We start from the raw sequence: 22,799 nt of genomic DNA, 5'->3' as shown, positions 1-22,799 counted from the left end.
TTCCTTTGTGCAAACGCAGATTTGTTGGTGATCTGCAAAAATTTATTATAATTATTTCTTAACTTGTACAGTAGTCTTGTAACCAATACAGTCCAAGTGAAGAAAACCTCATTGTTTCTTATATGTCCCGACCATGAGCGTAAGGGAAATTGAAAGCCGCGAAACTACCTTCTGATCGCAAGGTGTCTTAATGTTGTAGATGTAAGCACGTGCTTGTCATGTTGGTTCTGAGTTCAATTAAGGCGAGCATGTGACAAAATTATGCCAAACTATTTATTTGATAAGCACATCGCGATCGCTGCCCAGCGCTCAGGTGAAGACAAGACGATGCTTGTGAATGCATTTGTCACCAGGCAAACGGTCCACGAGGTCAGCAATTTCCATGCTATAATTACCTGTCGCTGCTCTGCAACGGAGAAGCGTTTCTCAATAACACGTGGTAAGCGATGTTGCATTATGTTTTGCATAACTACAACATGTCATCGATCCTGCGAGCATGAGACCTCCTAAAAGCCTCTGTCACCGTGTAACTTGCAATTCGGCTTGTTTAGTCCTTGAGGTGCATCGACGTCACAATGCTACAAGTATGCCATCTGTCAAAACGAGCATTGTCAGGTGTTTCTCATACACCACTTAACCGGTTTAGTGGCGATTGTAGCACAGGATATTTTTAATTGAAATGCGTAAAAGAATTTGCAGTTAAATTTGAGCATTTTTGAATAATTTCATTCGATTGATGTTTTTAAACGTACCGTAGGTCCAGATAGATGGAGGCATACAATATGCAATGAATTAATGCATTTACCAGATCATTTCGGCCACTCAACCAGACCAGCATCTTACAGACCCGTGCCCATATTAAGCTTTCTCAGTGCAATCTTGTGACGGGCGGAATCTTTGGTACATGACAGTTCTGTAATTTACGATTCTCACATCGAATCCATCTTGCAAGGCAGAGAAACCTTTTCGGCTAATATATCTTCCGTCCTAACAGAAGTGTAGTTCTCCATAGTTTGTAACATTGCTGTGCGGAAGAAATTGTCATTGTTGTCTTGCTGGATGGCTACTGGCTTAGACATTCCCGTACACATCGTCATCCTGCTTCCGCCTACCATCGGAGGAAGGCTTTCGCCTCCAGAAGCAATTAGTGGAGAAAGAAAGTGATTGGTAAGCAAATTGAATCCTTGGAAGGACGAACAATGTCACCGACAGCGTCTGGCCAATCAAGCACTAAACGCACTTCCGTTCGGTTTCATCGCTCAGTTGGTTTTGATATAATAATACGGTTATCATTTGGGAGACTTTGCCATAGAAGTGCAATATATCTTCAAGTGCGATAGGATTTGTTCGTTTTCCAAGAAGCATCCAGAGAGGACACAACTTCCAATGCGCTGTTGTGTGTAATCTTATGCTTCGTTTGCATTTACGAACATACCATACCTAAGTGATAATGCTGCGGTGCGATACTGTTGCGCTGTAGCAGCGGTAACATGAAAGATTGAATTGATGCTGGGGCAACGTGTTCCATGCTGAGGAGTGTAGACCAAAGCGTGGTGAGGTGCAACCAGTAAATGGGCCTGGTAGCGTAAACAGTTGGGTTCTGTTATTTGAAACAGTTGGAGGATTTTGAATGAAACTATATCCTGAGGCTATAAAATGTCTACAATATAAAAAGTTAAATCTGATACATAGCAGTTGATTGCCTATTTTTTTCAATAATCTTCATTGTTCAGTTCTACCTGTTTATGACAAATGAACCCCAATATATAATACAAGCTATTCAAAACCAAGTGTTCAGCATAAAGACATATACCTGTAGTACGTTTCACGAAGCATTCACAATTCAAAAGACGATCACAATTTCTCCAAGAGCCCCTCACTTCGTCATTGAAATGAAGGAGAAAAGGACACCACATAGAGCCATTTCCGATTTGTATATGCAAAATTTATTTCAGAGGAAATGTGATTAGGAATTGTCACTAATTTGAGATTTAATAGCGGATTTAATTGTCTTTCTAAATGAAACAAGTCTCGAGAATGAATTACGACTCTACTGCAGTGGTACCGACGAAGACGTCTTTCTCTTGTCGGATAAGTTTGGATAGAAGAAGGAGGTGCACTATGGCACCCAATGTTTGTGTATCGGACTAAGAGAAACTGCGTTGTGCTGCCACATCCATAACACGCCTTTGTGCAATGAAGCATGACTTGAGGCTGAGTTAAGACGATTGAATCTGACGAGTACATTTGCATACGGGAACATGCATGAAAATGATATCAGTTCCGCCTAGCTATTTTGTGTTTTTGGTATACCGATTTTTTTAACTAATCACTTATCATAATTAAGTCATTGCCTAGCTTTTAAACTATGCTAAAGAATATGATGATTCCAGAGCGTTATATGTACACAGCGATTAATTAAATTTTAATGACTATTATGGCTAAATCGAATCATGTTCAAAATTAAATTTCATCTCTCTCAAACAAATTTGGTCTCTTTACTGCTTCATTACATTAAATTTGAGTAAACTACCTAATACATGCACAAGAGTAAACCCCATTTTAGTCCGACACCATGTGAACGTATCGAACGAAACACGGCGCCTTTTGATGGAAGCCGACAACTGTCGTAAACTCGCGCCATGACGAGATGTTGAAAATCCTCGAACAACCGCTACCGCAACCGTTAATATCGATCGGCGGTCTATTTAATAACAAACTTCAACTTAATATATTTAATAACAATGTTAATAATAGTGTGGTCGTGATACAGTACCGCATCGGGAAAACGAATTTCATATCTCTTGATTCTCGCGACGGGAGAGTGAAATTTTACGCTGTTGTCTAAAGCGTCATCCTATCTTCTGCAAGTGATGAGGCCTTCGTAAAAAGGCGAATCTTTAGTTTGTTTTTTTTTTCTTACATATTAGGTACGTCACATTGTTGCACTTGGGCAAGGTGCTGGGGAAATTGCTCGGCCACATCAACTCTATAGCTGCGCGATCAATTACCGTTAAAAGAAAAAGAAGCGAGAACAATGTACTCTGGTGTTGGTAAAATAAATACGCTGTTATTTTTTATATTTATTGCTGATACTCCGAATTATCGTCATTCATCAGTGTATTCATTATTTTGATTATCAGCAGGCCGTCATAATCTTGGAGTCCATTGAAATTCTCCCTGTGTGGCAGATGAGAAGGATAAGTGCAAAACCACTAAAATCAATAAACTGGCATAGGTCAGCTGGGTTAGAAATCATAATAGTATGAAATCAACCATGCTGCACGAAGCTAAAATGAATTTAAGTATTTCTGTTAGATATTTGGAAATCTAAAAAAAATACATTTCAACTATTTACACGTTGTTTTCAAATCTAGTCTAGTCTACACATACACAACCATTCATTGAAAGAATCCTGGAAAATGATAGAATCGGCCACTTCTATCATATTCTTGTCATTATTAGTGTTTGCGGTACATCTGAAATACATTGCAATCATTAAAGTGGCCAGGCCAACCGCTCGGATTTTTCGAAACTTAAACACAGGAAAACCGGTGGGAGTGACTTAGCTAAAAAGGTTAATGTCACTCCTTGGTCCTTTGCCTTCTGGAATGGAACACAGATATTTTGTCCCTGTCCTGGCCCTTGTGCCTAGGCTTAAGCGCCTTTGTTCGCTCTCTGAAATGGAATAAAACTAACTCCTTGAAACAATCTCACCAATTAAACTGGAATCTCCAACTCCTCAGTTTTATAGAAAAGCTCTTCTGAACGCTACAATGTTAGTCGGATAATTTTCTGCAGGTAGTTTTCGGTAGCTCTCACTGGAAGTAGGAACTTCTCCAATGTCAGTGCCACTGTTTGCCAACAAAGAAACATCCCGTGTTTGATTTCAATACACCAATCCTACAGGAATTGTATCACTAATAATATTCCATGGCTTGTCAGTACCATGCGAACTAATCAAAACATTGCTGGATTCATTCTTAAACTAGTCACTTTTTTACCCGATTGAATCACAAGCGCAATAAAAAAAAGCGATTCCAATAAGCAATGGCTTTAGGTTATGTTTGTTCAACGTTTAGGCACCAGATTTTCCGAAGCAAACACAAGTACACATTAGTAGCATCCCAACACATGCGGCATAATAAGGAAATAACAACGATTTCCGGTATTTTTGTAAAATCATTTTCCGTTTCAGCAGGCCTACAACAACGCGAAACCGAGGAAAACATGACGGGCGATTTGAAAACGCCACATTTCAACTATTGTTTTCCTAAAAAAAACAGAAAATCATTACAAATTTTCTAAAAAAAAAATCTTAACTACCTCTCAAATGGATTGATTGAAACGCATGATTGTGGAGAATGTTATAATTAATGAACCTTTAATTAAAATTGTCCGTCCACATTAACCTTTTAAAAGGGCGCCTATTGATCCTAAAACTGCACCGTGCTCACGCTGCATACGACGAGCGAGGTTTTTTGGTAGTGTTGTGTTTTTTACAACGGAGCGCGTCCTGAAGAAGAAAATAAAGTTAGGCTTTCTATGCTTCAATTGCTTAGAATATATCGCACTTCACGTTTGAGCTTTATTTTTTTTTTTTTTGCAGATGTCTAATAGAAATTGAAATACTTCTCTGTTTATTTTTTCGCCTGAAGTCTGACAACGATTTTCATATATATTTTTTCAAATAATGAGAGCCTGTTATCTATACTAATGTAAATCATTCGCTCGAGAAAATATTACCTGTTGAAAATGTACGGCATGGTCCCTCATGTTTCTTTTCGACACTGGATCCATCGTGCTACTTCCGATTCACCTTTATCTTCATCGCTGTCCGATTGTTCGCTCGTCTGTCTGTTTGTTTGTTTCTAGCATGAGTACTTGAAAAACAAAGAAAAAATAACATCCATAGCCGGTGGCCAACCCAGAGCCCTGAGACACCAGGTACCATTTTGTCTTAATTATCCATATTTTGTATGAATTAATTGTTTTGGTGTACTTTTTCAAATTGGTGAAGATTATTCATGAGCGGAAGAAAAATGAAATCAACTCGAGCGAAGCCGTAGGGGTTGAGTGCAAAAAGTAACGTTCAGCAAAGTGAGAATGGTTTTGAAAATTTTATAAATATTTCATTTTGGTTGATGGGGGTCTTTGTTTTACGATCGCTCTTTTTCCCATTCGCCCAGTGGATTTATTCGAAGTGCCTTGGAAAAAATTTCTAACACATTTTATTGACGTTCTTGCACTTTACGGTGTTTTGCGGAAATTAAAAATTCAAACATGCTCGGCATCAATACTTTTGTCCGAGTAGCACAGCTCATTAATGCCTTTGCTGATGAATTTATGGTGATGGATTATTAGGCTTCGGATATTTATTTTCATATAAATCTCTAAAGTAAATTATTCATTTCACTAAAATCAACACTTTCAATGCCGAAGGAAATAATCTTTTTACCCTTCATACCTATGTTTCTGCAAAGCTGGGTTGTTTACTAAAAGTGATTATTGCGTGTGTTATTGTGTTTGAACCATCGATTTTCATCGATTTTTTTTGCTCCAAAAATGAAACACAACTGAGATAACCAGATTCAGGGCTTCATTAAGGACACTTCTGGTTTTCAACCCAAACATGCCGTGTGACATATCAACCTTCATGATTTCGAATGAGTGAGTCAAAAACGGATAGACTGAAGTCTGTATCAACTAATATAGCCACCCTGGAACATCTAGCACAGGTTCCACTGGGGTGTCATCGGGGACATTTCTGGCTTGCACCCAAAACATGCCGTGCGACGTATCAATCTTCATGATTTCGAGAGAATGGGACAAAAAATAGACAGAAGTATGTATCAACTGATATTGCCGCTCCGGTACCGCGGGGCCTCTCAAACACAATAACACATTAAATATGTATTAACTTTTAGTCATTTTACACCCCCCCCCCCCACCATCTGACCACCATCTGGTATTAGGGGCATAATGGACACCCTAAGCAAATGAGTACGTTACGCCTGTATAAAAGAGCAAAACTGAAGATATTATCAGTTGACTTACAACTTTAATTAGTTTCCTACGTCTTTCAATCGTTTACAGGAGGTAGAATGTCTTTATTTTAAAGAAATAATGAATTGTAAACCGTGTGTTTTTCAGGGCTGACAGGAAAGGCACGGGGCGAAATGGACACCCATCGGGGCATAATGAACACCCCTGCATATTTTATTCTAATTCTTTGGTTACATCGACTAGTTGAGTAATTTGCCTACGGAGATCAATATCCCAGATATAATACGCCATCATAGACGAGTTTACATAACATCAAAGTTAATTAATTAAACTTTAGGCTAAAATAATCGGATTGATTTTTTTCCAAACTTTTTAAAACGCCTAACAGTATGCAATGCACGTGCATCCATTCGTTATGGCCAGAGTTCATTTCGCCCCGAATCGACTACAACTTTAAAATTGTTATTTTTAGTAAATTCTGATCAAAAATAAAATACTTCATCCATTGCTAAATCTTCGTATACGTGTAGATAAGGTAACAATTCACTTGTTTTAATGGTGGACACACTCCAACACTCGTAATACCTTATTTGATGCTGCTTCGAAATTATAAGAATTTCACCATATGAAAAACATATTTCAATTTCAACGATATTTTGGTTATTTTGGAGCAATATATATGGTACATTTGAAAAATAGAACCATGACTTGTTCCTTTACACTTATGCATTAAACATTTTACATAAAAGTCAACGGTTTCGGCAAAAACAGGGGTGTCCATTTCGCCCCGGGTGTCCATTATGCCCCTAATCCCCCTACACTCCAGAATATCTCCGGAATGGTTCCGAATATTACATGGCCACTTGAGTGTAATGAACTAGCACTAATTTATGATCGATTGCGGGCGACTTCAAAAAAATCGAATGGAAATTGACCAAATTCCAGCATTTTGAAAATTAGTTGTCGGGGGTCGACCTTAAGGTTAAACATGTTAAAATTGTCTGCTATTCTATTCTTCACCAAAAAAAACTGTTCAAAAGCGCCCGGAATGTTATTTTTTATCAATCGACAATTGGTATGTGGCTTGCAGAGGCGATTAACATTAACATTGACAGACCACATCATCACGCCCACATATTCCATTGATTTCGGAAAAAATCATCATTTTTTTATCTAGTTCGTTTATTTATGGCTCAATCGCGTGCAACGCTTTACGGAGCCGAAAAACAAATACATAATGTTAGACTGACATAAAAAAAAAATGTCCAGCAATAAAATGTTTTGTCATAAACTACCTTTTGATTTTGTTATTCTTAAACTGTGGGTGATTAATCGATGTGGGGTCAGTATATGTTGGTATTTACAACCAACCAATGTACAATGGACAACCTTTCTAAACAAACAGCTTTTTGTTGCGATCCATTTTTTTTTTATTTGAGTTAAATATATTTTTTGTCATCTCAAATCAATATAAAAGTTTTCTGAGCGACGATTGTGTTTGATTTTTCTAATGTTTTCAGCAATTACAGTAAATGCTTTGAAATTCGTTCAATTTTTAAGTTCTTCAATCAACTTCAGGCGCTCCCAAGTCTATTACTCACAGCAGTGAGCGGCTTTGAATTACAGCTGTGTTCATAAAAATAGCAGTGAAAGTCGTTTTCCATACAAAATGACCAACTTTGACATGCTGTTACTTTGTTCTCCTTTGAGCGATTGAGCCGAAAATTTGACTGCGAACTACAAATAAAGTGAATATTGTTATAGCAAAATCTGAGAATTTTCGAAGCACGTGGAAAAAAGTTAAACACTATGTAAAATTGATCAAAATAATAGCAGTGTAAATAAATTGTAATGTATCTTTACCTTGAAGAAACAAGAAATATTTTCGCACACTATTCGAACAGTTTCCGCCTTGGTTACGTGTTAATTTATAAGGTTGAAAATATAAATAAATATTTGCTGAATAAAAAAAATCTAACCGAACACTGGCACGTTTTGCCATTTTTGAATGCCTAAGAAATAACGTTGAAATTATGCCTATGCACTCATAGAGGCGCTCAAAAATTAGTAGGTTAGAAGATAGTCTAACAAGAGTGACTTTGTTAACCCTTATGTGGCCGGCAGGGTACCCGGGTACCCAGTACCCATTTAAAATACACAGTGTAGAAAAAAGCAAAAAGTTTGCCGGCCACATAACGGTTAAAAAAGAAATATGAACACTGCAGTTCTCCAGCATTGAAATGTAAGGTCTAGTCCTAATGACTCATTTCCCCCACATGTTATGATTTTATTATGGGAGCGAGAGTTAATTCCGACGATGCCCCACTGCCGGCTTCCCAACGGTTTACCGTAAATATCCTCATTCTTATAAGTGTCAACTGTAAGAATACCCAAGTGGCACAAAAATATACACATCATTTAGCATTCTAATGTCTTCTGTCAACAACTGAAGCGCGCTGAGCAACTGCTGAGAACTTACTTCTGCTTTTCCTCACTCTCGGGAGGTCAAAGATACTGAAGAAGAAAAACGTTCCATGTCAACGATCAGTCGGGTGTGATCCAAATGAAGCATATAGGAAATGAGCTATGACAGTGCTAAATGAGAGCGTAATCGTCGTCTGATCGAGTCGCCCAATTTAGTATCGTTTGAACTGCGTTCCAAAAGAAGGGAGCCAGAGTGGTGCTCGCTTTCAAAAATCGAATGCAATTTCACTCTGGTGCTGTTCAGTTCAGTCACCAGTTTGTGTAAAGGCCATCGATGCAATAAAAGGGGCAATTTTAATTAAAACTACACGGCACAAATTTCAGTGCAGTGGATTACTGCACTGGAAGTATGTGACTTTATCAGCCCGGAACAAGGAAAAGGGGTGACTTCAGCCATCAACCAGACGAACTGCTAAAAAAACGGAAAATTTATATGCATCAAAACGCTGCACAACTAGGTGGCAACTAGACGTGTATGTGTTGCTTATTGGTGCTTGTTGAGTGGCAGGCGATTCCTGGCATATAAAATAAAAACAGAAAACTGACCATGGGCTCGTCTCGTTGTCGGACTCATTGAGCTCCATTCTTTACCCATCCTTGTATTTAGAAACGTTCAATCGTGTTTGCATTCAGCGTTTTCGCGATCAGTCACTTCATTGTTGAGAGTCTCAACTCTCTAAGTATTTTACGGCAATGCTATATTACAAGGCATTAAAAACTGTATCAAAATTGTAATAAATTAATCTTTGATGTATAAATTATATTGTCCGTTGAAGCGAGTGAAGCGTTGCACGTTTTAAGTTGAACACGTTGATATGAAGCGGCTTTTGAGGTTTATTAAATTATGCATTTATTGCGTGAATATTCGGCATTAAAGAAGGTAATGTATTCAGTTTTAAAGCGATGGTGTGTTACATTAATAGTTCTCTTTGGAGAATGATTCCGCTATCGTTGATTGAGCTCTCAAAGTATTCCTACTACATGGGAATCCAAACCGGTTTTATATGGCTCATACAGGGCCCATATAGACGAGACGCAGGCTTTGTGCTAGTTGGGATGTTACGCCATGAAGAAAGAAAGAAAATAGATCTTGTACAGACTTTTCAAACAACCTAAGCAGAATACCCTTACCGAGTGAGTGTTATCAGTTTTGAGACTTTTAAGTGGTAGTCAAAACACGCGTACCGTGAACTGGGGTGTAGGTGATCAGTGGGGTGAACCTGATCAATCAATTACTCGCGAATATGGACTTTCAAGGAAGTTACCATTCCATTTTAATGTAACGTCATTGGCATGCGAATGGTTAAAATATAATTGTTGCTACCTTGAAAGTCTATATCCGCGAATAATTGAGTGATCAGGTTCACCCCACTGATCAACTACACTACACCCCAGTTTACGGTATCTGTCAAATGATTAGCATTAGAGCACGGGGGTAAATCTCCATCGCGAAAAGAACCACTCGTTTGATTGCTGGACACTAGCGAACCTAGTGGGGGAAGGCAAGCTTTTTTGTACAGCGAGCATAGCGCGGGAGCGATGCACCCTTTGATGATTTTTTATTTCCCCAAGGAAGTTCATTCCAATCTAGTTTTCCAAGTGAAAATTTTACGACTTCCATCTCGAAATTTCAAATTTGTTCGAAGATACACATCTGTTCTTTGATTAGAAGGCGATATTAAGAGGTACAAACATGATCCCACTACTTCGAAAAAGAAAACAGAGTTGAGTTTAAGGGGACCATCATAACATACATGGTTACATACTCGTCCCGTAACGTGGGTAGATCACCTTATAATGGTGCGTTACGGCGTAAGATGTACCATAACAAATTTTGATCTTGTATTTTTTTTAGCTTTGTTAATTTAAATGCAGGAAAATTTCAAGATCACATTTTGGTCTACTTTGTTTACTTACCTTACCGATCAGGCTAAGGCCGGGGTAGCCTTTGCTGTACATAGTAGCCGCCTCCATTCCACTCGGTCTATGGCTGTTTGTCTCCAGTTTCGCACTCTGCGTAGGGTCCGCAGATCGTGCTCCACTTGGCCGACCCACCTAGCTCGCTGCGCTCCACGTCTTCTTGTTCCGGTCGGATGACTCTCGAGAACCATTTTAGTCGGGTTGCTATCCGACATCCTGATGACGTGACCCGCCCACCGTAGCCTCCCGATTTTCGCGGTATGGACGATGGTTGGTTCTCTCAGCAGCTGATGCAGCTCGTGGTTCATTCGCCTTCTCCAAGTCCCGTCTGCCATCTGCACTCCGCCGTAGATGGTACGCAACACCTTCCGTTCGAAAACTCCAAGGGCGCGTTGGTCCTTTGCAGGTAGGGTCCATGTTTCGTGCCCATAGAGGACGACCGGTCTAATCAGCGTTTTGTAGATGGTTAACTTCGTGTTACGGCGAACTTTATTCGATCGTAGGGTTCTGCGGAGTCCAAAGTAAGAACGATTTCCTGCCACAATACGCCTCTGAATTTCTCTGCTGGTGTCGTTGTCGGCGGTCACCAGTGAGCCCAAGTACACGACTTCTTCAACCGCCTCGATTTCATCACCGTCGATATAAATTCGGGGTTGCGGGCGCGGTGATTCCTCCCTGGAGCCCTTTGCCATCATGTACTTTGTCTTCGACACATTAATGACTAATCCGATTCGCCTGGTTTCACTCTTTAGTCGGATGTCGGATGTACGTTTCCGCCATCGTCTCAAATTTACGAGCAATAATATCAATATCATCGGCGAAACCAAGCAGCTGAACGGACTTCGTGAAAATCGTCCCACTCGTGTTTAACCCCGCTCTCCTTATTACACCCTCTAAAGCAATGTTGAACAGCAAGCACGAAAGACCATCACCTTGCCGTAACCCTCTGCGAGATTCGGAGGGACTCGAGAGTGTCGAACGTCTGGTCCGTTGTAGCGCGTTCACCCATGAATCCAGCCTGATATTGCCCCACGAACTCTCTTGCAATCGGTGATAGACGGCGGCATAAAATTTGAGAGAGTATCTTGTAGGCAGCGCTCAGTAGTGTGATCGCGCGGTAGTTCCCGCAATCCAACTTGTCGCCCTTTTTGTAGATGGGACACACGATACCTTCCATCCATTCCTCCGGTAATACTTCCTCCTCCCAAATCTTGGTAGTGACCCAGTGCTCTCACCAGTGCTTCTCCACCGTATTTTAGAAGCTCGCTTGGTAGTTGATCTGCTCCAGCGGCTTTGTTGTTTTTCAACCGGCCAACCTCCTCCTCAATCTCTTGGAGATCAGGGGCCGGAAGTCTTTCGTCCTGTGCACATACTTCAAGATCTGTTATCACGCCACCTTCGGTACTTGCAACGTCGGCATTGAAGTGCTCATCGTAATGCTGCCGCCACCTCTCGACCACCTCACGCTCGCTCGTGAGAATATTCCCGTGATTATCTCGGCACATGTCGGCTTGTGGCACAGAGCCTCTGCGCGAGCGGTTCAGCTTCTCGTAGAACTTTCGTGTGTCCTTAGCGCGGTACAGCTCTTCCATCGCTTCGCGATCTCATTCTTCCTGCTGGCGCTTCTTCATCCGGAAGACTGAGTTTTGCCTGTTCTGCGCCTGTTTGTAACGTGCCTCATTCGCTCTCGTACGGTGTTGCAGCATTCTCGCCCATGCCACATTCTTCTCGTTTTTCAACTGCTCACATTCGCCGTCGTACCAGTCGTTTCTGTGATTCGGAGTCGCGAAGCCTAGTGCTGTAGCCGAGGTACTACCTATGGCGGATCGGATGTCCCTCCAGCCATCTTCAAGTGAAGCTGCGCCAAGCTGCTCTTCCGTTGGTAGGGCCACTGCTAACTGCTGCGCGTAGTCTTGAGCCACTTCTACCCTACACGCTTAAAATTTCTGAAATTTGCACGAGCCAGAAACATCGAAGAACGTAAACATTTTCAAGACTAAATCACAAATTGGACTCAACTTTACGCGCATCATGTAAGTACTGGTTGGTTGCATTAGATGTCAACAAACACTTCACCAGAAACGTAGAATCAGTATCATATTCATCAGCCACCTTCTAACTCGGTGCAATAGCCGAGAGGTAAGAGATGTGGCTCACATTCAGCAGATCCTGAGTTTGAATCCAGGCATGTCAATATTTTATTTTTATATGTTTTACTATCAGATCGGTTCTAGCGATTGCTAGACGCTAAGAAAATATTAGTGCTGGAAGACGCAAATTTGCATGTTTTGACCTCTAAATTTGTGTCTTTGAAGACGCTCGTATATGTCAGGTTCAGGACATCTAAAATTACATGATTTTTTCTAGGTGTGTTCGCAGCTGCTCGATGTTGAGCCGCGGCGTTCGACTTCGACGCGTGGTGATAACTGTCGAAAGTTTTGAGCGCATGCATACAGCGACTAAGTAGTGATCCGAATCTATATTCGCAGTGCGGTATGTGCGGACGTTGGTTATATCCGAGAAGAATTTACCGTCGATTAGAACGTGGTCGATTTGGTTTTCTGTTTGATGGTCGGGTGATCTCCAGGTGGCTTTGTGGATATCTTTGCGGGGGAAGAAGGTGCTTCGGACTATCATACCACGGGAGGCTGCAAAGTTTACGCATCGCTGGCCGTTATCATTCGATACGGTGTCGCCGATAACGATTTTATCGTCACGCGGCGAGCAACCATCGTATGTTTGCTCTAACTGCGCGTAGAACGCTTCTTTCTCGTCATCGGGTCTCCCTTCGTGTGGGCAGTGGACGTTAATGATGCTATAGTTGAAGAAACGGTCCTTAACTCTCAACATGCACATCCTTGCGTTGATCGGCTGCCACCCGATCACACGTTGTCGCATCTTGCCCAACACTATAAATCCTGTTCCCAGTTCATTGGTGGTGCCACAGCTTTGGTAGAAGGTAGCCGCTCGATGCCCGCTTTTCCACACTTTCTGTCCAGTCCAACAAAGTTCCTGCAACGCCACGATGTCGAATTTGCGGGGATTTAGTTCGTCGTAAATTATCATGTCACATCCTGCGAAACCTAGTAACTTGCAATTCCATGTTCTAAGTTTCCAATCGTAGTCCTTATTTCGTCGCGTGGATCTTTGCCGATTGTATCGAGTCGTATTTTCTCCTATGTTATTCGCAATGGGGATTTTTACGGGTGGCTTATTGGGCCTACGCCAACACTCCTGTCTCGCCGAAAGGCCATCGTGCCAGTTCTGTTTAACGTCCCAACCAACACTAGGACGACCACGCTGATGGGGCTACCACCTTGGATCTAGCTAAGCGTGGTTCAGCATTTCTTACTCAGCCGCTGGATGCCAGAACAGACGCTGTTTGAGCCGCACCTCCTTGGTGAACAGGCACTCGGGTCGTACCTCCTCAATCTAGCTGAAGTCAGAAGAGCAACAGTGCCCAGGCTGCACTGCCAGCTAAGCACACAACTCTTAGCTGGCGGTCTTTGTCATCGCTTGACCCGTGGAAACATGAGGTAGGAACTTGTGAGGACCAGAGCTATTTTGGACACTCTCCTTATCGACTCACCGTTTTGCAGCCCGTCTACTTTGTTTTTTGTTTTTTTTTATTGTGTTTTTTACATGGTTTTTTATTATTAATTAACCATTTGTTTCAGGAGGATTCAGGTAATGTTTGTCTATGTCTAGTGATATTTATTTCCGAAAACGATGTAACTGTTGTGAGCCTATCATCATTTAATACTATTTTCTATTTCAGATGTACAAGCGGCAGCCCTGCAGTCGGGATGACGAAACCCTTGTTTTTTGAAGGGTCATGATCGCCATATCATTCGGTGGCGGGTAGACCACATTGTCCGCGTCGTTTTTCTTCGAGTCGAGTGTTGTAATGTCGCGGGTGTAGATGTGTGTGTGTTTTTTTTAGAAGAATCGATTTTTTTTTTTGGATTGCCAACTGCTTTTGAAAATTTATTATGCATTTATAAATAGTCGTTACCAATATGCGTCTTGTGTATGGGGTTCGGTAGGAAAACATCAGCTAAGAAGCTTGCAAATTCAGCAAAATCGATGTATTAAAGCAATTTACCGACTTCCGTTCCTCCATCCTACAATAAACTTGTTCAACAGTTTGGGCCATAACATAGTTCCAATCAGCGCCTTGCACGAATATCAAACATCAATAATAATCAATAGAATCATACACATTCAGGATATACATCATAATATTGAATTGCAAAATGTAACACATCAATATGAAACTCGCAATTTAGATCGTATCGTTGCCTCTAATTTTACTTCTGAGATAGGTAGAAGAAGGTTCACAGCAATTGGACCTCGCATTTATAATAATTTGCCCATTACTGTAAGAAATTCTGAATCTGTAGTTATATTTAAGAAAAATTTGAAAAGGTATGTAAATAACAATCTAGACAGGTATCTTTAGGAAGGAAAAGCTATAGCTTACTACTATTTAAACAGTCATTGTAACACCACAACAACAACCCTCACAGTGCTTTTTGTCTCTTTAGAGGAACATTACGTTCATTAGAGTACAAAAAGTGCAGTGCTTCTGTACACCCTATAATTGAATAATCGTTAATAAAATTGAATTGAAATTGAATTGAACTTTTTTACTCGTTTTACGCTATTTTTTTTTTAATCCTAATTTTATTTTTTAGATAAATTGAGATGTTTTTTGTTGTACTTTAACGCGATTTTTTGTTAATTTTTTTTCTTTTTTTTTTGTTATTTCTTGAGTCGCCATTTTTTTCCTCGCGCTTTAAACATTTATTGCAAAGTTCCGATGACCCTGGAGGGATCGGTTCTGTTTGGGCCAATCACTGAGCAGAAACATAATTATTTAAACAACTAGCTGTCTCGGCAAACGTCGTTCTGCCTGCCTGCTGCGTTTTTTGGCATCCAGCTCTACAGAAATATGGCCCGCAAAATGGAATTTCAATCTTTCTTGTTTTCGACGTGTTTCCGGTCGATTTTCCCAGTTACTTTTTCGTACGAAAACGTCGGAGCCCTGCACGAATGAAACGCTGAAAGAATGGTGTAGATATGTTGACCCGTTCCCGAGCCTATTCGTGATATACAAACACCATTCCATTTTTATTTATATAGATAAATAGAAAAAAAAATCTCTTTTGATTGCCGACTTTCAAAAGATTAAATTTTAACCAAGTAAACAACTAATGCCGTGGGTCCATCGCCAGCTTTTCAGGCGAATCCTTGACCTACATAATACATCTCCCAACCACCCACTCCGTAGTACTTATGGGAGTGTCACTGAGTCGGAGGCCTCTTAAATAAGTGCTACATCAACACTTCCTTCCCCAATCCCAAGTTACGGTAAAGATGGGCGTGGCCGGGAATAATGACATTTGTGCTTTTGGTATTCTTTCATAAGATTGGAGCAAAGTTAACTCCCCGGCTTTGTTCTGAAAAGCAATCCGAGCAAGATTATCAAAAGGTACATGAATGTTGTTAGTATCCAATCTACGAAGTATACCGTAACTACGCTAACGCTAATCATCATAACATACATGGTAACATACTATAGTTATCCGCAAATTTTTATTAATCGATTGAATATATGATACAAGAAACTTTTGGGTTGGCCATGATATTCTTCTACATTGTCCTGGTTCAACGTGTGAACTGGGGCAGAGTCTGCTTCTTAGTATAATTTTCTCATTATCTGTAAGCTGTATATCGTGTGGCAGACAGGAGGATACTCTAGGACACTTTTCGATGTGGTACATTCAACAACTGATTATGGTCATAAGTATATTTTACTGGACAAATATATTTCATTGAGTAGTTATAATTGCTAATGTCATCAATTTTCAAAAGAAGAAAAAGCATCTGATTATTTTCTGGACAATTATTCAGTTGAAATAACATATGTACTTAAGTGACTTAATTGCAAAGTTATACTTCTTGTATTAAATACAGCAATTTCACGAATCGTGATCCGTAAAATAAAGGTAACATGGTAAACCCAAATACACGAATAAATTAGTATAATCAATTAATAAATCACAGTACACGCGGAGCAAACTTGGTGATGCCTGGTTCGAAAGACCACATTTCCTCCCGCTGGTATTCAATCTTATTAATAATCAAATATTTATGAATTGACACTTTTTCTTGAGCTTTTTTTTCCTCTGTCCGGTGCCTTTTTTTTTCTTCAACCTACAGGTTGGGCACGTTCCAACCCGTTCGAGGTCGCCGAATATTTTGCTCCCTCCTGGAGATGTAGCCGTGAATCAAATACCAATCCTGGAGAATAAACCGATCATAAATCATACACAATTTAAGATCTCTCTTCTTCTAGTCCCGGTGCACGGGGATAAAGTGTGGGGGAAACGACGTATGACTCGAACCCGGCTCAGCAGGTCAGCGTTTGTTTCAACATCTCTGTTGGCCGTAACTGAAGCTGACAGAGAACGTGCGGTCCGTTCGCTAGGGCTACTAGCCAAGCTTATTATCAACATAATCTTTTTTTCAGAGACATCTTAAACAAATAATAAATTTTATCTCACCTTATTCAGCACATTTGCTGCTTACAGTAAAATAAAGAATTTTAAAAAATAATTGGGATATATTACGCTCAATTATTATCCTTGTCAGTATTGATGCTTGTAGTATATATGAACTCAAATCAATGTTTGTTAAACTATCCCTGCAATTGGTTTCCCTGAGCACCTACTAGTACGTACATAAACGGAGTGCAGACGTAATCTTTACCGTCAATCTTCGATGTTATTGAAATGCAGTTATTAACTTAATAGCTTAACATTTAAAAATAGAAATTATACGAAATTGTGTTTTTTTTTACGAATGACGAAATAAACAAACTAAGATTCTAACATCCTCCAAACCCTACGACATTTACAGATTTCCCATAGATTTTTTTTTTATTTAAATATGTAACAAACACCATTTGTTTGGATTAAGTAGTACGCGTGATAGAATCAAAATATCATTTCTATTGCTATTAGTTCACGAGTTATGGCCATAGGCGGCTGGCATATTAGGCCAAAGTAGTACACATACCCTATGCGATTACAGACAGTATATAGCAAATTACAAACAAAAAAAAACTTTCGATGATGAATCTGGCTACCCTAGAGCCCCGATAACAACTTGGGGAAACTATAGTGCCAAGCTGACAAACCTGTCGACGTGAGGTAAAATACCACCGTTTTATAGATCCTACTAAATGTCGAAGAAACAAAAATTTACCGCAATAAAAGAAAAGAAACGAGCACTTGCCTCACAGAAAGTATACTATAAGAAATTTGAATATTTTATTATCAAAACTCGTGTAAATAAAACATAAAGATCGTTGTTTTCGAAGCCAAGCTCACGACCAAATAGCCGTCATATAACTAACAACAAAACTGACCAAGCGCGAAAAATGGAAATCACATCATATTGGACCTCGTTTGTAAGCACACGAGCTTTTACACCTTGCGTCAACCTGGGACGCACGTATTTATGTCTGTTCCGTATGGTCGCTGCTTTGGCTCGTCGCACGGTGATGAAGTTATTTCTAGTCAAATTAAATGGTTTATTAGTCAGTTAAACATGGTTCGATATAATAATTTACAATGCATAAATTTTAATATTATATGACGACTCGTGGTGCTTTATTAGCCTTTGGATTCCTCGATGATGGAGGAACTGTTCTGTTTCTTTGTGTGTGGCATACTCTTTACACGTCGTCAGTTCGTACGGCATTCGATTCATAAATCCCAATCTACCTGCGTGTCCCGCAGTGGAATCGTAAAAATATGAATTTCAATTAAGTTTGTCGTATTCTTCTTGTGCCTCCGAAAGAATCGCTGGTGGCGCATAGCATGACACTTCATGGAACTCAACATATGTACTCTTTCACTGACCTAGTGACAGACACAATAGGCTCCTACATTAACACTTAATCAGGCGATTTGCCTTGTGGTTTTATTTAAATTTTGTGTGAGTGTAGAATTACCTTCAAGTTAAAATACACATAAACAAAATATGAAAAAAATAACAAATTGTGAGCTGAATTTGAATACTGAATTGGTCTATTGACAAAGCAAATTTGCACATAATGTATGAAATAACGTTCGTTTTTAATAATGTTTGTTTTTCTTTTTGTTTCAGGATATGAGCACGGTAAGTAATACTATTTATTATTAAGCTCTTAAAATATAAACTAAATCCACGACCTTTGTTATCAACAGTTTTACATGTTTGTTCAATCGTATTTATTAAGTTGTATACTAATTGTTGCTCCCTGGCGGTCAAATTTGAGCTTATACAAAATCTACAGGGTGCGGCAGGAAAAAATGCGAAAAGTTCAAGGCACTATTACACGCTAAATATGGGATATATATGACTATTTTTTCATGACAGTGTATCAGTCAATGTCTATATTCTTGCACTGAAAAATAAAAATGAACATATTTGATGTTTAACATGTGATAATGTAGGCCTAATAAGCGGATATCAATAAACTGCGCGCCCAATGGTCATTAAACAAAATGACTATAACAGTAACAAAATTAGCTCAAATTCGATGAACAACCAGACCACACTGATCCAGAGCCATGTAGTTTCACATACCAGATGAAATAAGCACATATATTTGATGATATTGTAGAGAAAATCAAAAATTTTGTTTTATCGGATGCGAAATTTAGCGACCTGTGTGATTTTCTGCGGTTTGAAAATTCTGGTTGTCTTCATCTTCAGGCGCCGCCCTGTAAAGGTTAGTGACCAAAATGGGATTTTTTTTAATTAACTTTTCAGAAAACTAGCCTATTATAGATCATGGAACGTTGAAACATAAATTGGTTATTGTCAAATGGACGAAAATGAGGTTTAAAGTTGAAAAACACTTTCGCATTTTTTCCTGCCGCATACTGTAGTTTCGGGACGTTTGCCAGAACATCTAGTAAAAAATACCCACTGGATGAAAAACATTTGAATTTTCAGTGACACAAACATCGAATTTTAATTTTATATGTCTTACGCATTTAAAATTAAAAAATAAAATAAAAGAACTTAACCCAAAAACTTTTACTTAAGTTACTCAAAAGTTTTTGTTTACGTGCTAGATTCAAATAATAGAAATTTCTGAAATGATAGCCCATATATTGTTTTTTATTTCAATGATAGATATCAAATAAGTCTAATAAATCATGCCAGTTGAGTTTTATTGAATTATGAAGGGATGCTAGGACCATTCCTGTACGAGTTGACAAGAAACACGCTAAAAACGATGACATGAAAATTTTGTCGTTAGAGAAAAAATGCCTTATCTTACGATATATGGGGAACTTTTAGACAATAATATTGTCTTTCTTCTGAAAAAAAAACGTTTAAATTTTTTGCTCATTGATTTTAAACTTTTAATTATTTTTTTTATTGTGTAGGAATCATTTTTTCTCAATTTTTGCACGACTGTTCGAACAATTTGCTGAAAGTTTTTTCTGGATCTTTTGTTTTTGACTTACACCCGGTTAAAAAAAATCGGTCTAAAAACTCTAGCCCTTATCGAATGTCAGTCTAGATAAATTTTGAGTATACAAAGTAGGCTTGCCCACGTTTCCAAAAATGTTCTCTGATTCTCAAGTCCACCCGCATATTCTGATTGTCATCCTAAAAACAGTAACTGGTCAAAATTTCAGCCAAATCCATTGAAATTAAGAAGTGCATCAAATCAATTTTGTGTTTTTCGACTATTTTCGAACTTCAAAATATCATTACTACACTCAAACTTGTCACAAATTAACTCTATCGGTAGAAATTGAAAGACATCCTTGTTTGCTACAAGTTCTCCCAATAAAATTAAAGGAAATATATGTAATTATCACATTTGTAGTCAGAGAAACCTTAAAAAGTTGATTTTTTTTTTTATAGATTTTGTTTTGGAACACCCTAATATACGTAATAAGTTGAAAATTTTAAAATGGCATCATATTTTCCAATGTTTTGTGGTTATTTGCTTCTTTGACATCAATGCTGTAGGAAATGACCAACAAATATTGAAATTTGGGAAAGCCAAAAACGTCTCAAAAACTAGCTTTTCGGGGGCAATCACGCTGTGGCGCGAAATTGTACTGAACGTAGTAGCTTTGGTTGCTTGTGATTTGATCGCGGGTGTCAACAAACAAGCGTGTTGGTCATCAATGTCAATGCTGACGCGATTCAACTTTCTGCGCGCCAATACATGATTGCCTCCGAAAAGCTAGTTTTTAGGATACATTTAGCTTTCACGAATTTTTATGGCGAGCTTGGTGATCTAATGGTTACCGCTTCTGATTCATATGCAGAAGGTCCTGGGTTCAATCCCTGGCTCCGTCCCCTTCCTCCTACTTTGTATCTTTCTATCTACTTTCTCCCTCTTTCTCCTACATATACATCTCATGTATATTCGTATGTTCGTAGCGATCGCTAGAACCAGACACGGATTTGAAAAAAAAAAACCGTTTCCCTTCCTTCCAACTTTCATCACAGCACATTGTCAATCTATCATATAACGCCTACAAGCTATGCAACCAGCGAACTGTGCCGCTTCACAGCAATCTTCACATAATCTATCACTTTACGCTTGGCATCCGTGGACCAATGCATGAGCCTTGTGCCAAAAATAGAACATTTCCCACCAACACTCCGACATCCGCATGAGCTTGTGCAGGTGCAGAGGATTCAGCGGCCTGTTGGCAACAAGCGATTGCAATCATCACTTCCCTCACCTTCCTCACATTGACCTGCAATCTGACGCAGCAGGCGCCGTTGTCGCCTAAAATACATGACCACCAACGCTCACACACTGAAGATGCCTGTTAGTCCCAAGCAGCTATCTCATTTGGTTCCTTGTGTGAGTGTAGCTTATCTGGCGATGCTGGAGTTGCAACTGCGGGCGGTCAATGAAATTAACCCGGGAGTGGTCGCGTCTTGTACTGAGTACACGCACCATGAAAAATGCACGCATGTGGTACACAGCGTGAGTGCGGGGTCACTTCAGGTAGTCAAAGACGCGACTGCTCGAGGGTTAAAAAAGGTAAGTTAAGTAGTTACATTTAACTTTCACGAATTTCAATATTTTTTACACAATTCCTACAGCTTTGATGTCAAAGAAGTAAATAAACACAACACATTGGAGCATATGATGCCATTTTAAAATGTTCAACTTATTACGTATATTAGGGTGTTCCAGAACAAAATCTATAAAAAATACATATATTTCCTTTAATTTTTTTGGGATACGATGTTTGGAGAACTTGTAGCAAACAAGTATATATTTTAATTTCTGCCGAGAGAATTAATTTTTGACAAGTTTTAGTGCAGCTATGATTTTTTAAATTTCGAAAATAGTCGAAAAACACAAAATTGATTTGATGCACCTCTTAATTTCAATGCATTTGGCTGAAATTTTGACCAGTTACTTCTTTTAGGGCCGATTTCTTCACCTCGGCTTAACTCGTAAGCCAGGCTTACCCATATAGTTAAACTTGGCTTAACGCCTAAGCCAGGGTGAAGAAATCGACTCTTAGGATGACAATCAAAATATGCGGGTGGACATGAGAATCAGAGAACATTTTTGGAAAAGTGGACAGGCCTAATACAAAGTATGCAAAATTGCTTCAAAATTCTAAGTCATCATACCAATAAAGTTTCATTGGATTACGAGAGGGTGCTGCCAACCACTGAGTCGGATGAGTCGGCGTGATATTCGTCCTTAGTAAATATGTGAAAATTGCACCATAGAACATAATTAAGGTGCCATAATATTTCGAAAGAGGGGTTTATTTTTGGGGAGATTTTTTTTCTATGGCTGCAGACCTGTTTTTAATTTCACCAAAGTGGTGTAATGCATCAATATATGCTTGTGTTTAGAGAGATATTCAGTTCAACTTATATGACAAAATAATCGTTTTTTTGTCGTGCACTACTCGACATAGGTCAATTTAATAGTGCTATTGTTTAGGAAACTAGATTAGAAATAGACAGATAATTATATTCCATAGACTCAAGCAGAACTTTTTCTGCACATCGGTTTTACAAAAGATTCAGTATTGTGTTCCGACGATATAAAACTTGGTGACATCTTTCGTTTAATTATTTGTACACTATATTGATCTACAGCATAGGACAATAAATATGCACCAAAGCCGTTTTCCCTTATAAACTAGTCAACTTTAGATTGCCATATCTCAGTTATTTCTCAACCAATTGTTTTCATTTTTCTGAGATGAACTACAAAACATTTCAGTTTTTAAACACTTTAAAATGTTTGATGACAACTATTGATACAACAGTTACAGATAGGTAGAAATTTTCGCAATAAAAATGCACCAAGACAAAAA

At 39.1% G+C, this 22,799-nt stretch overlaps 1 protein-coding gene across 1 annotated transcript in view; it reads left to right on the top strand.

Moving 5' to 3' along the window:
- The window catches only part of LOC109415153 (uncharacterized), a 232,980-nt gene that overhangs the window by 196,556 nt on the left and 13,625 nt on the right, over positions 1-22,799 (top strand). The window contains exon 5 of the mRNA XM_062851958.1: positions 18,589-18,600. Within this exon, the coding sequence (XP_062707942.1) occupies positions 18,589-18,600 (12 nt within the window). The remainder of the gene's footprint in view (positions 1-18,588; positions 18,601-22,799) is intronic.

This window comes from Aedes albopictus, chromosome 2 (assembly GCF_035046485.1).
Source record: "Aedes albopictus strain Foshan chromosome 2, AalbF5, whole genome shotgun sequence".
Taxonomy (NCBI): domain Eukaryota; kingdom Metazoa; phylum Arthropoda; class Insecta; order Diptera; family Culicidae; genus Aedes; species Aedes albopictus.
This window is presented reverse-complemented; position numbering and strand designations above follow the sequence as displayed.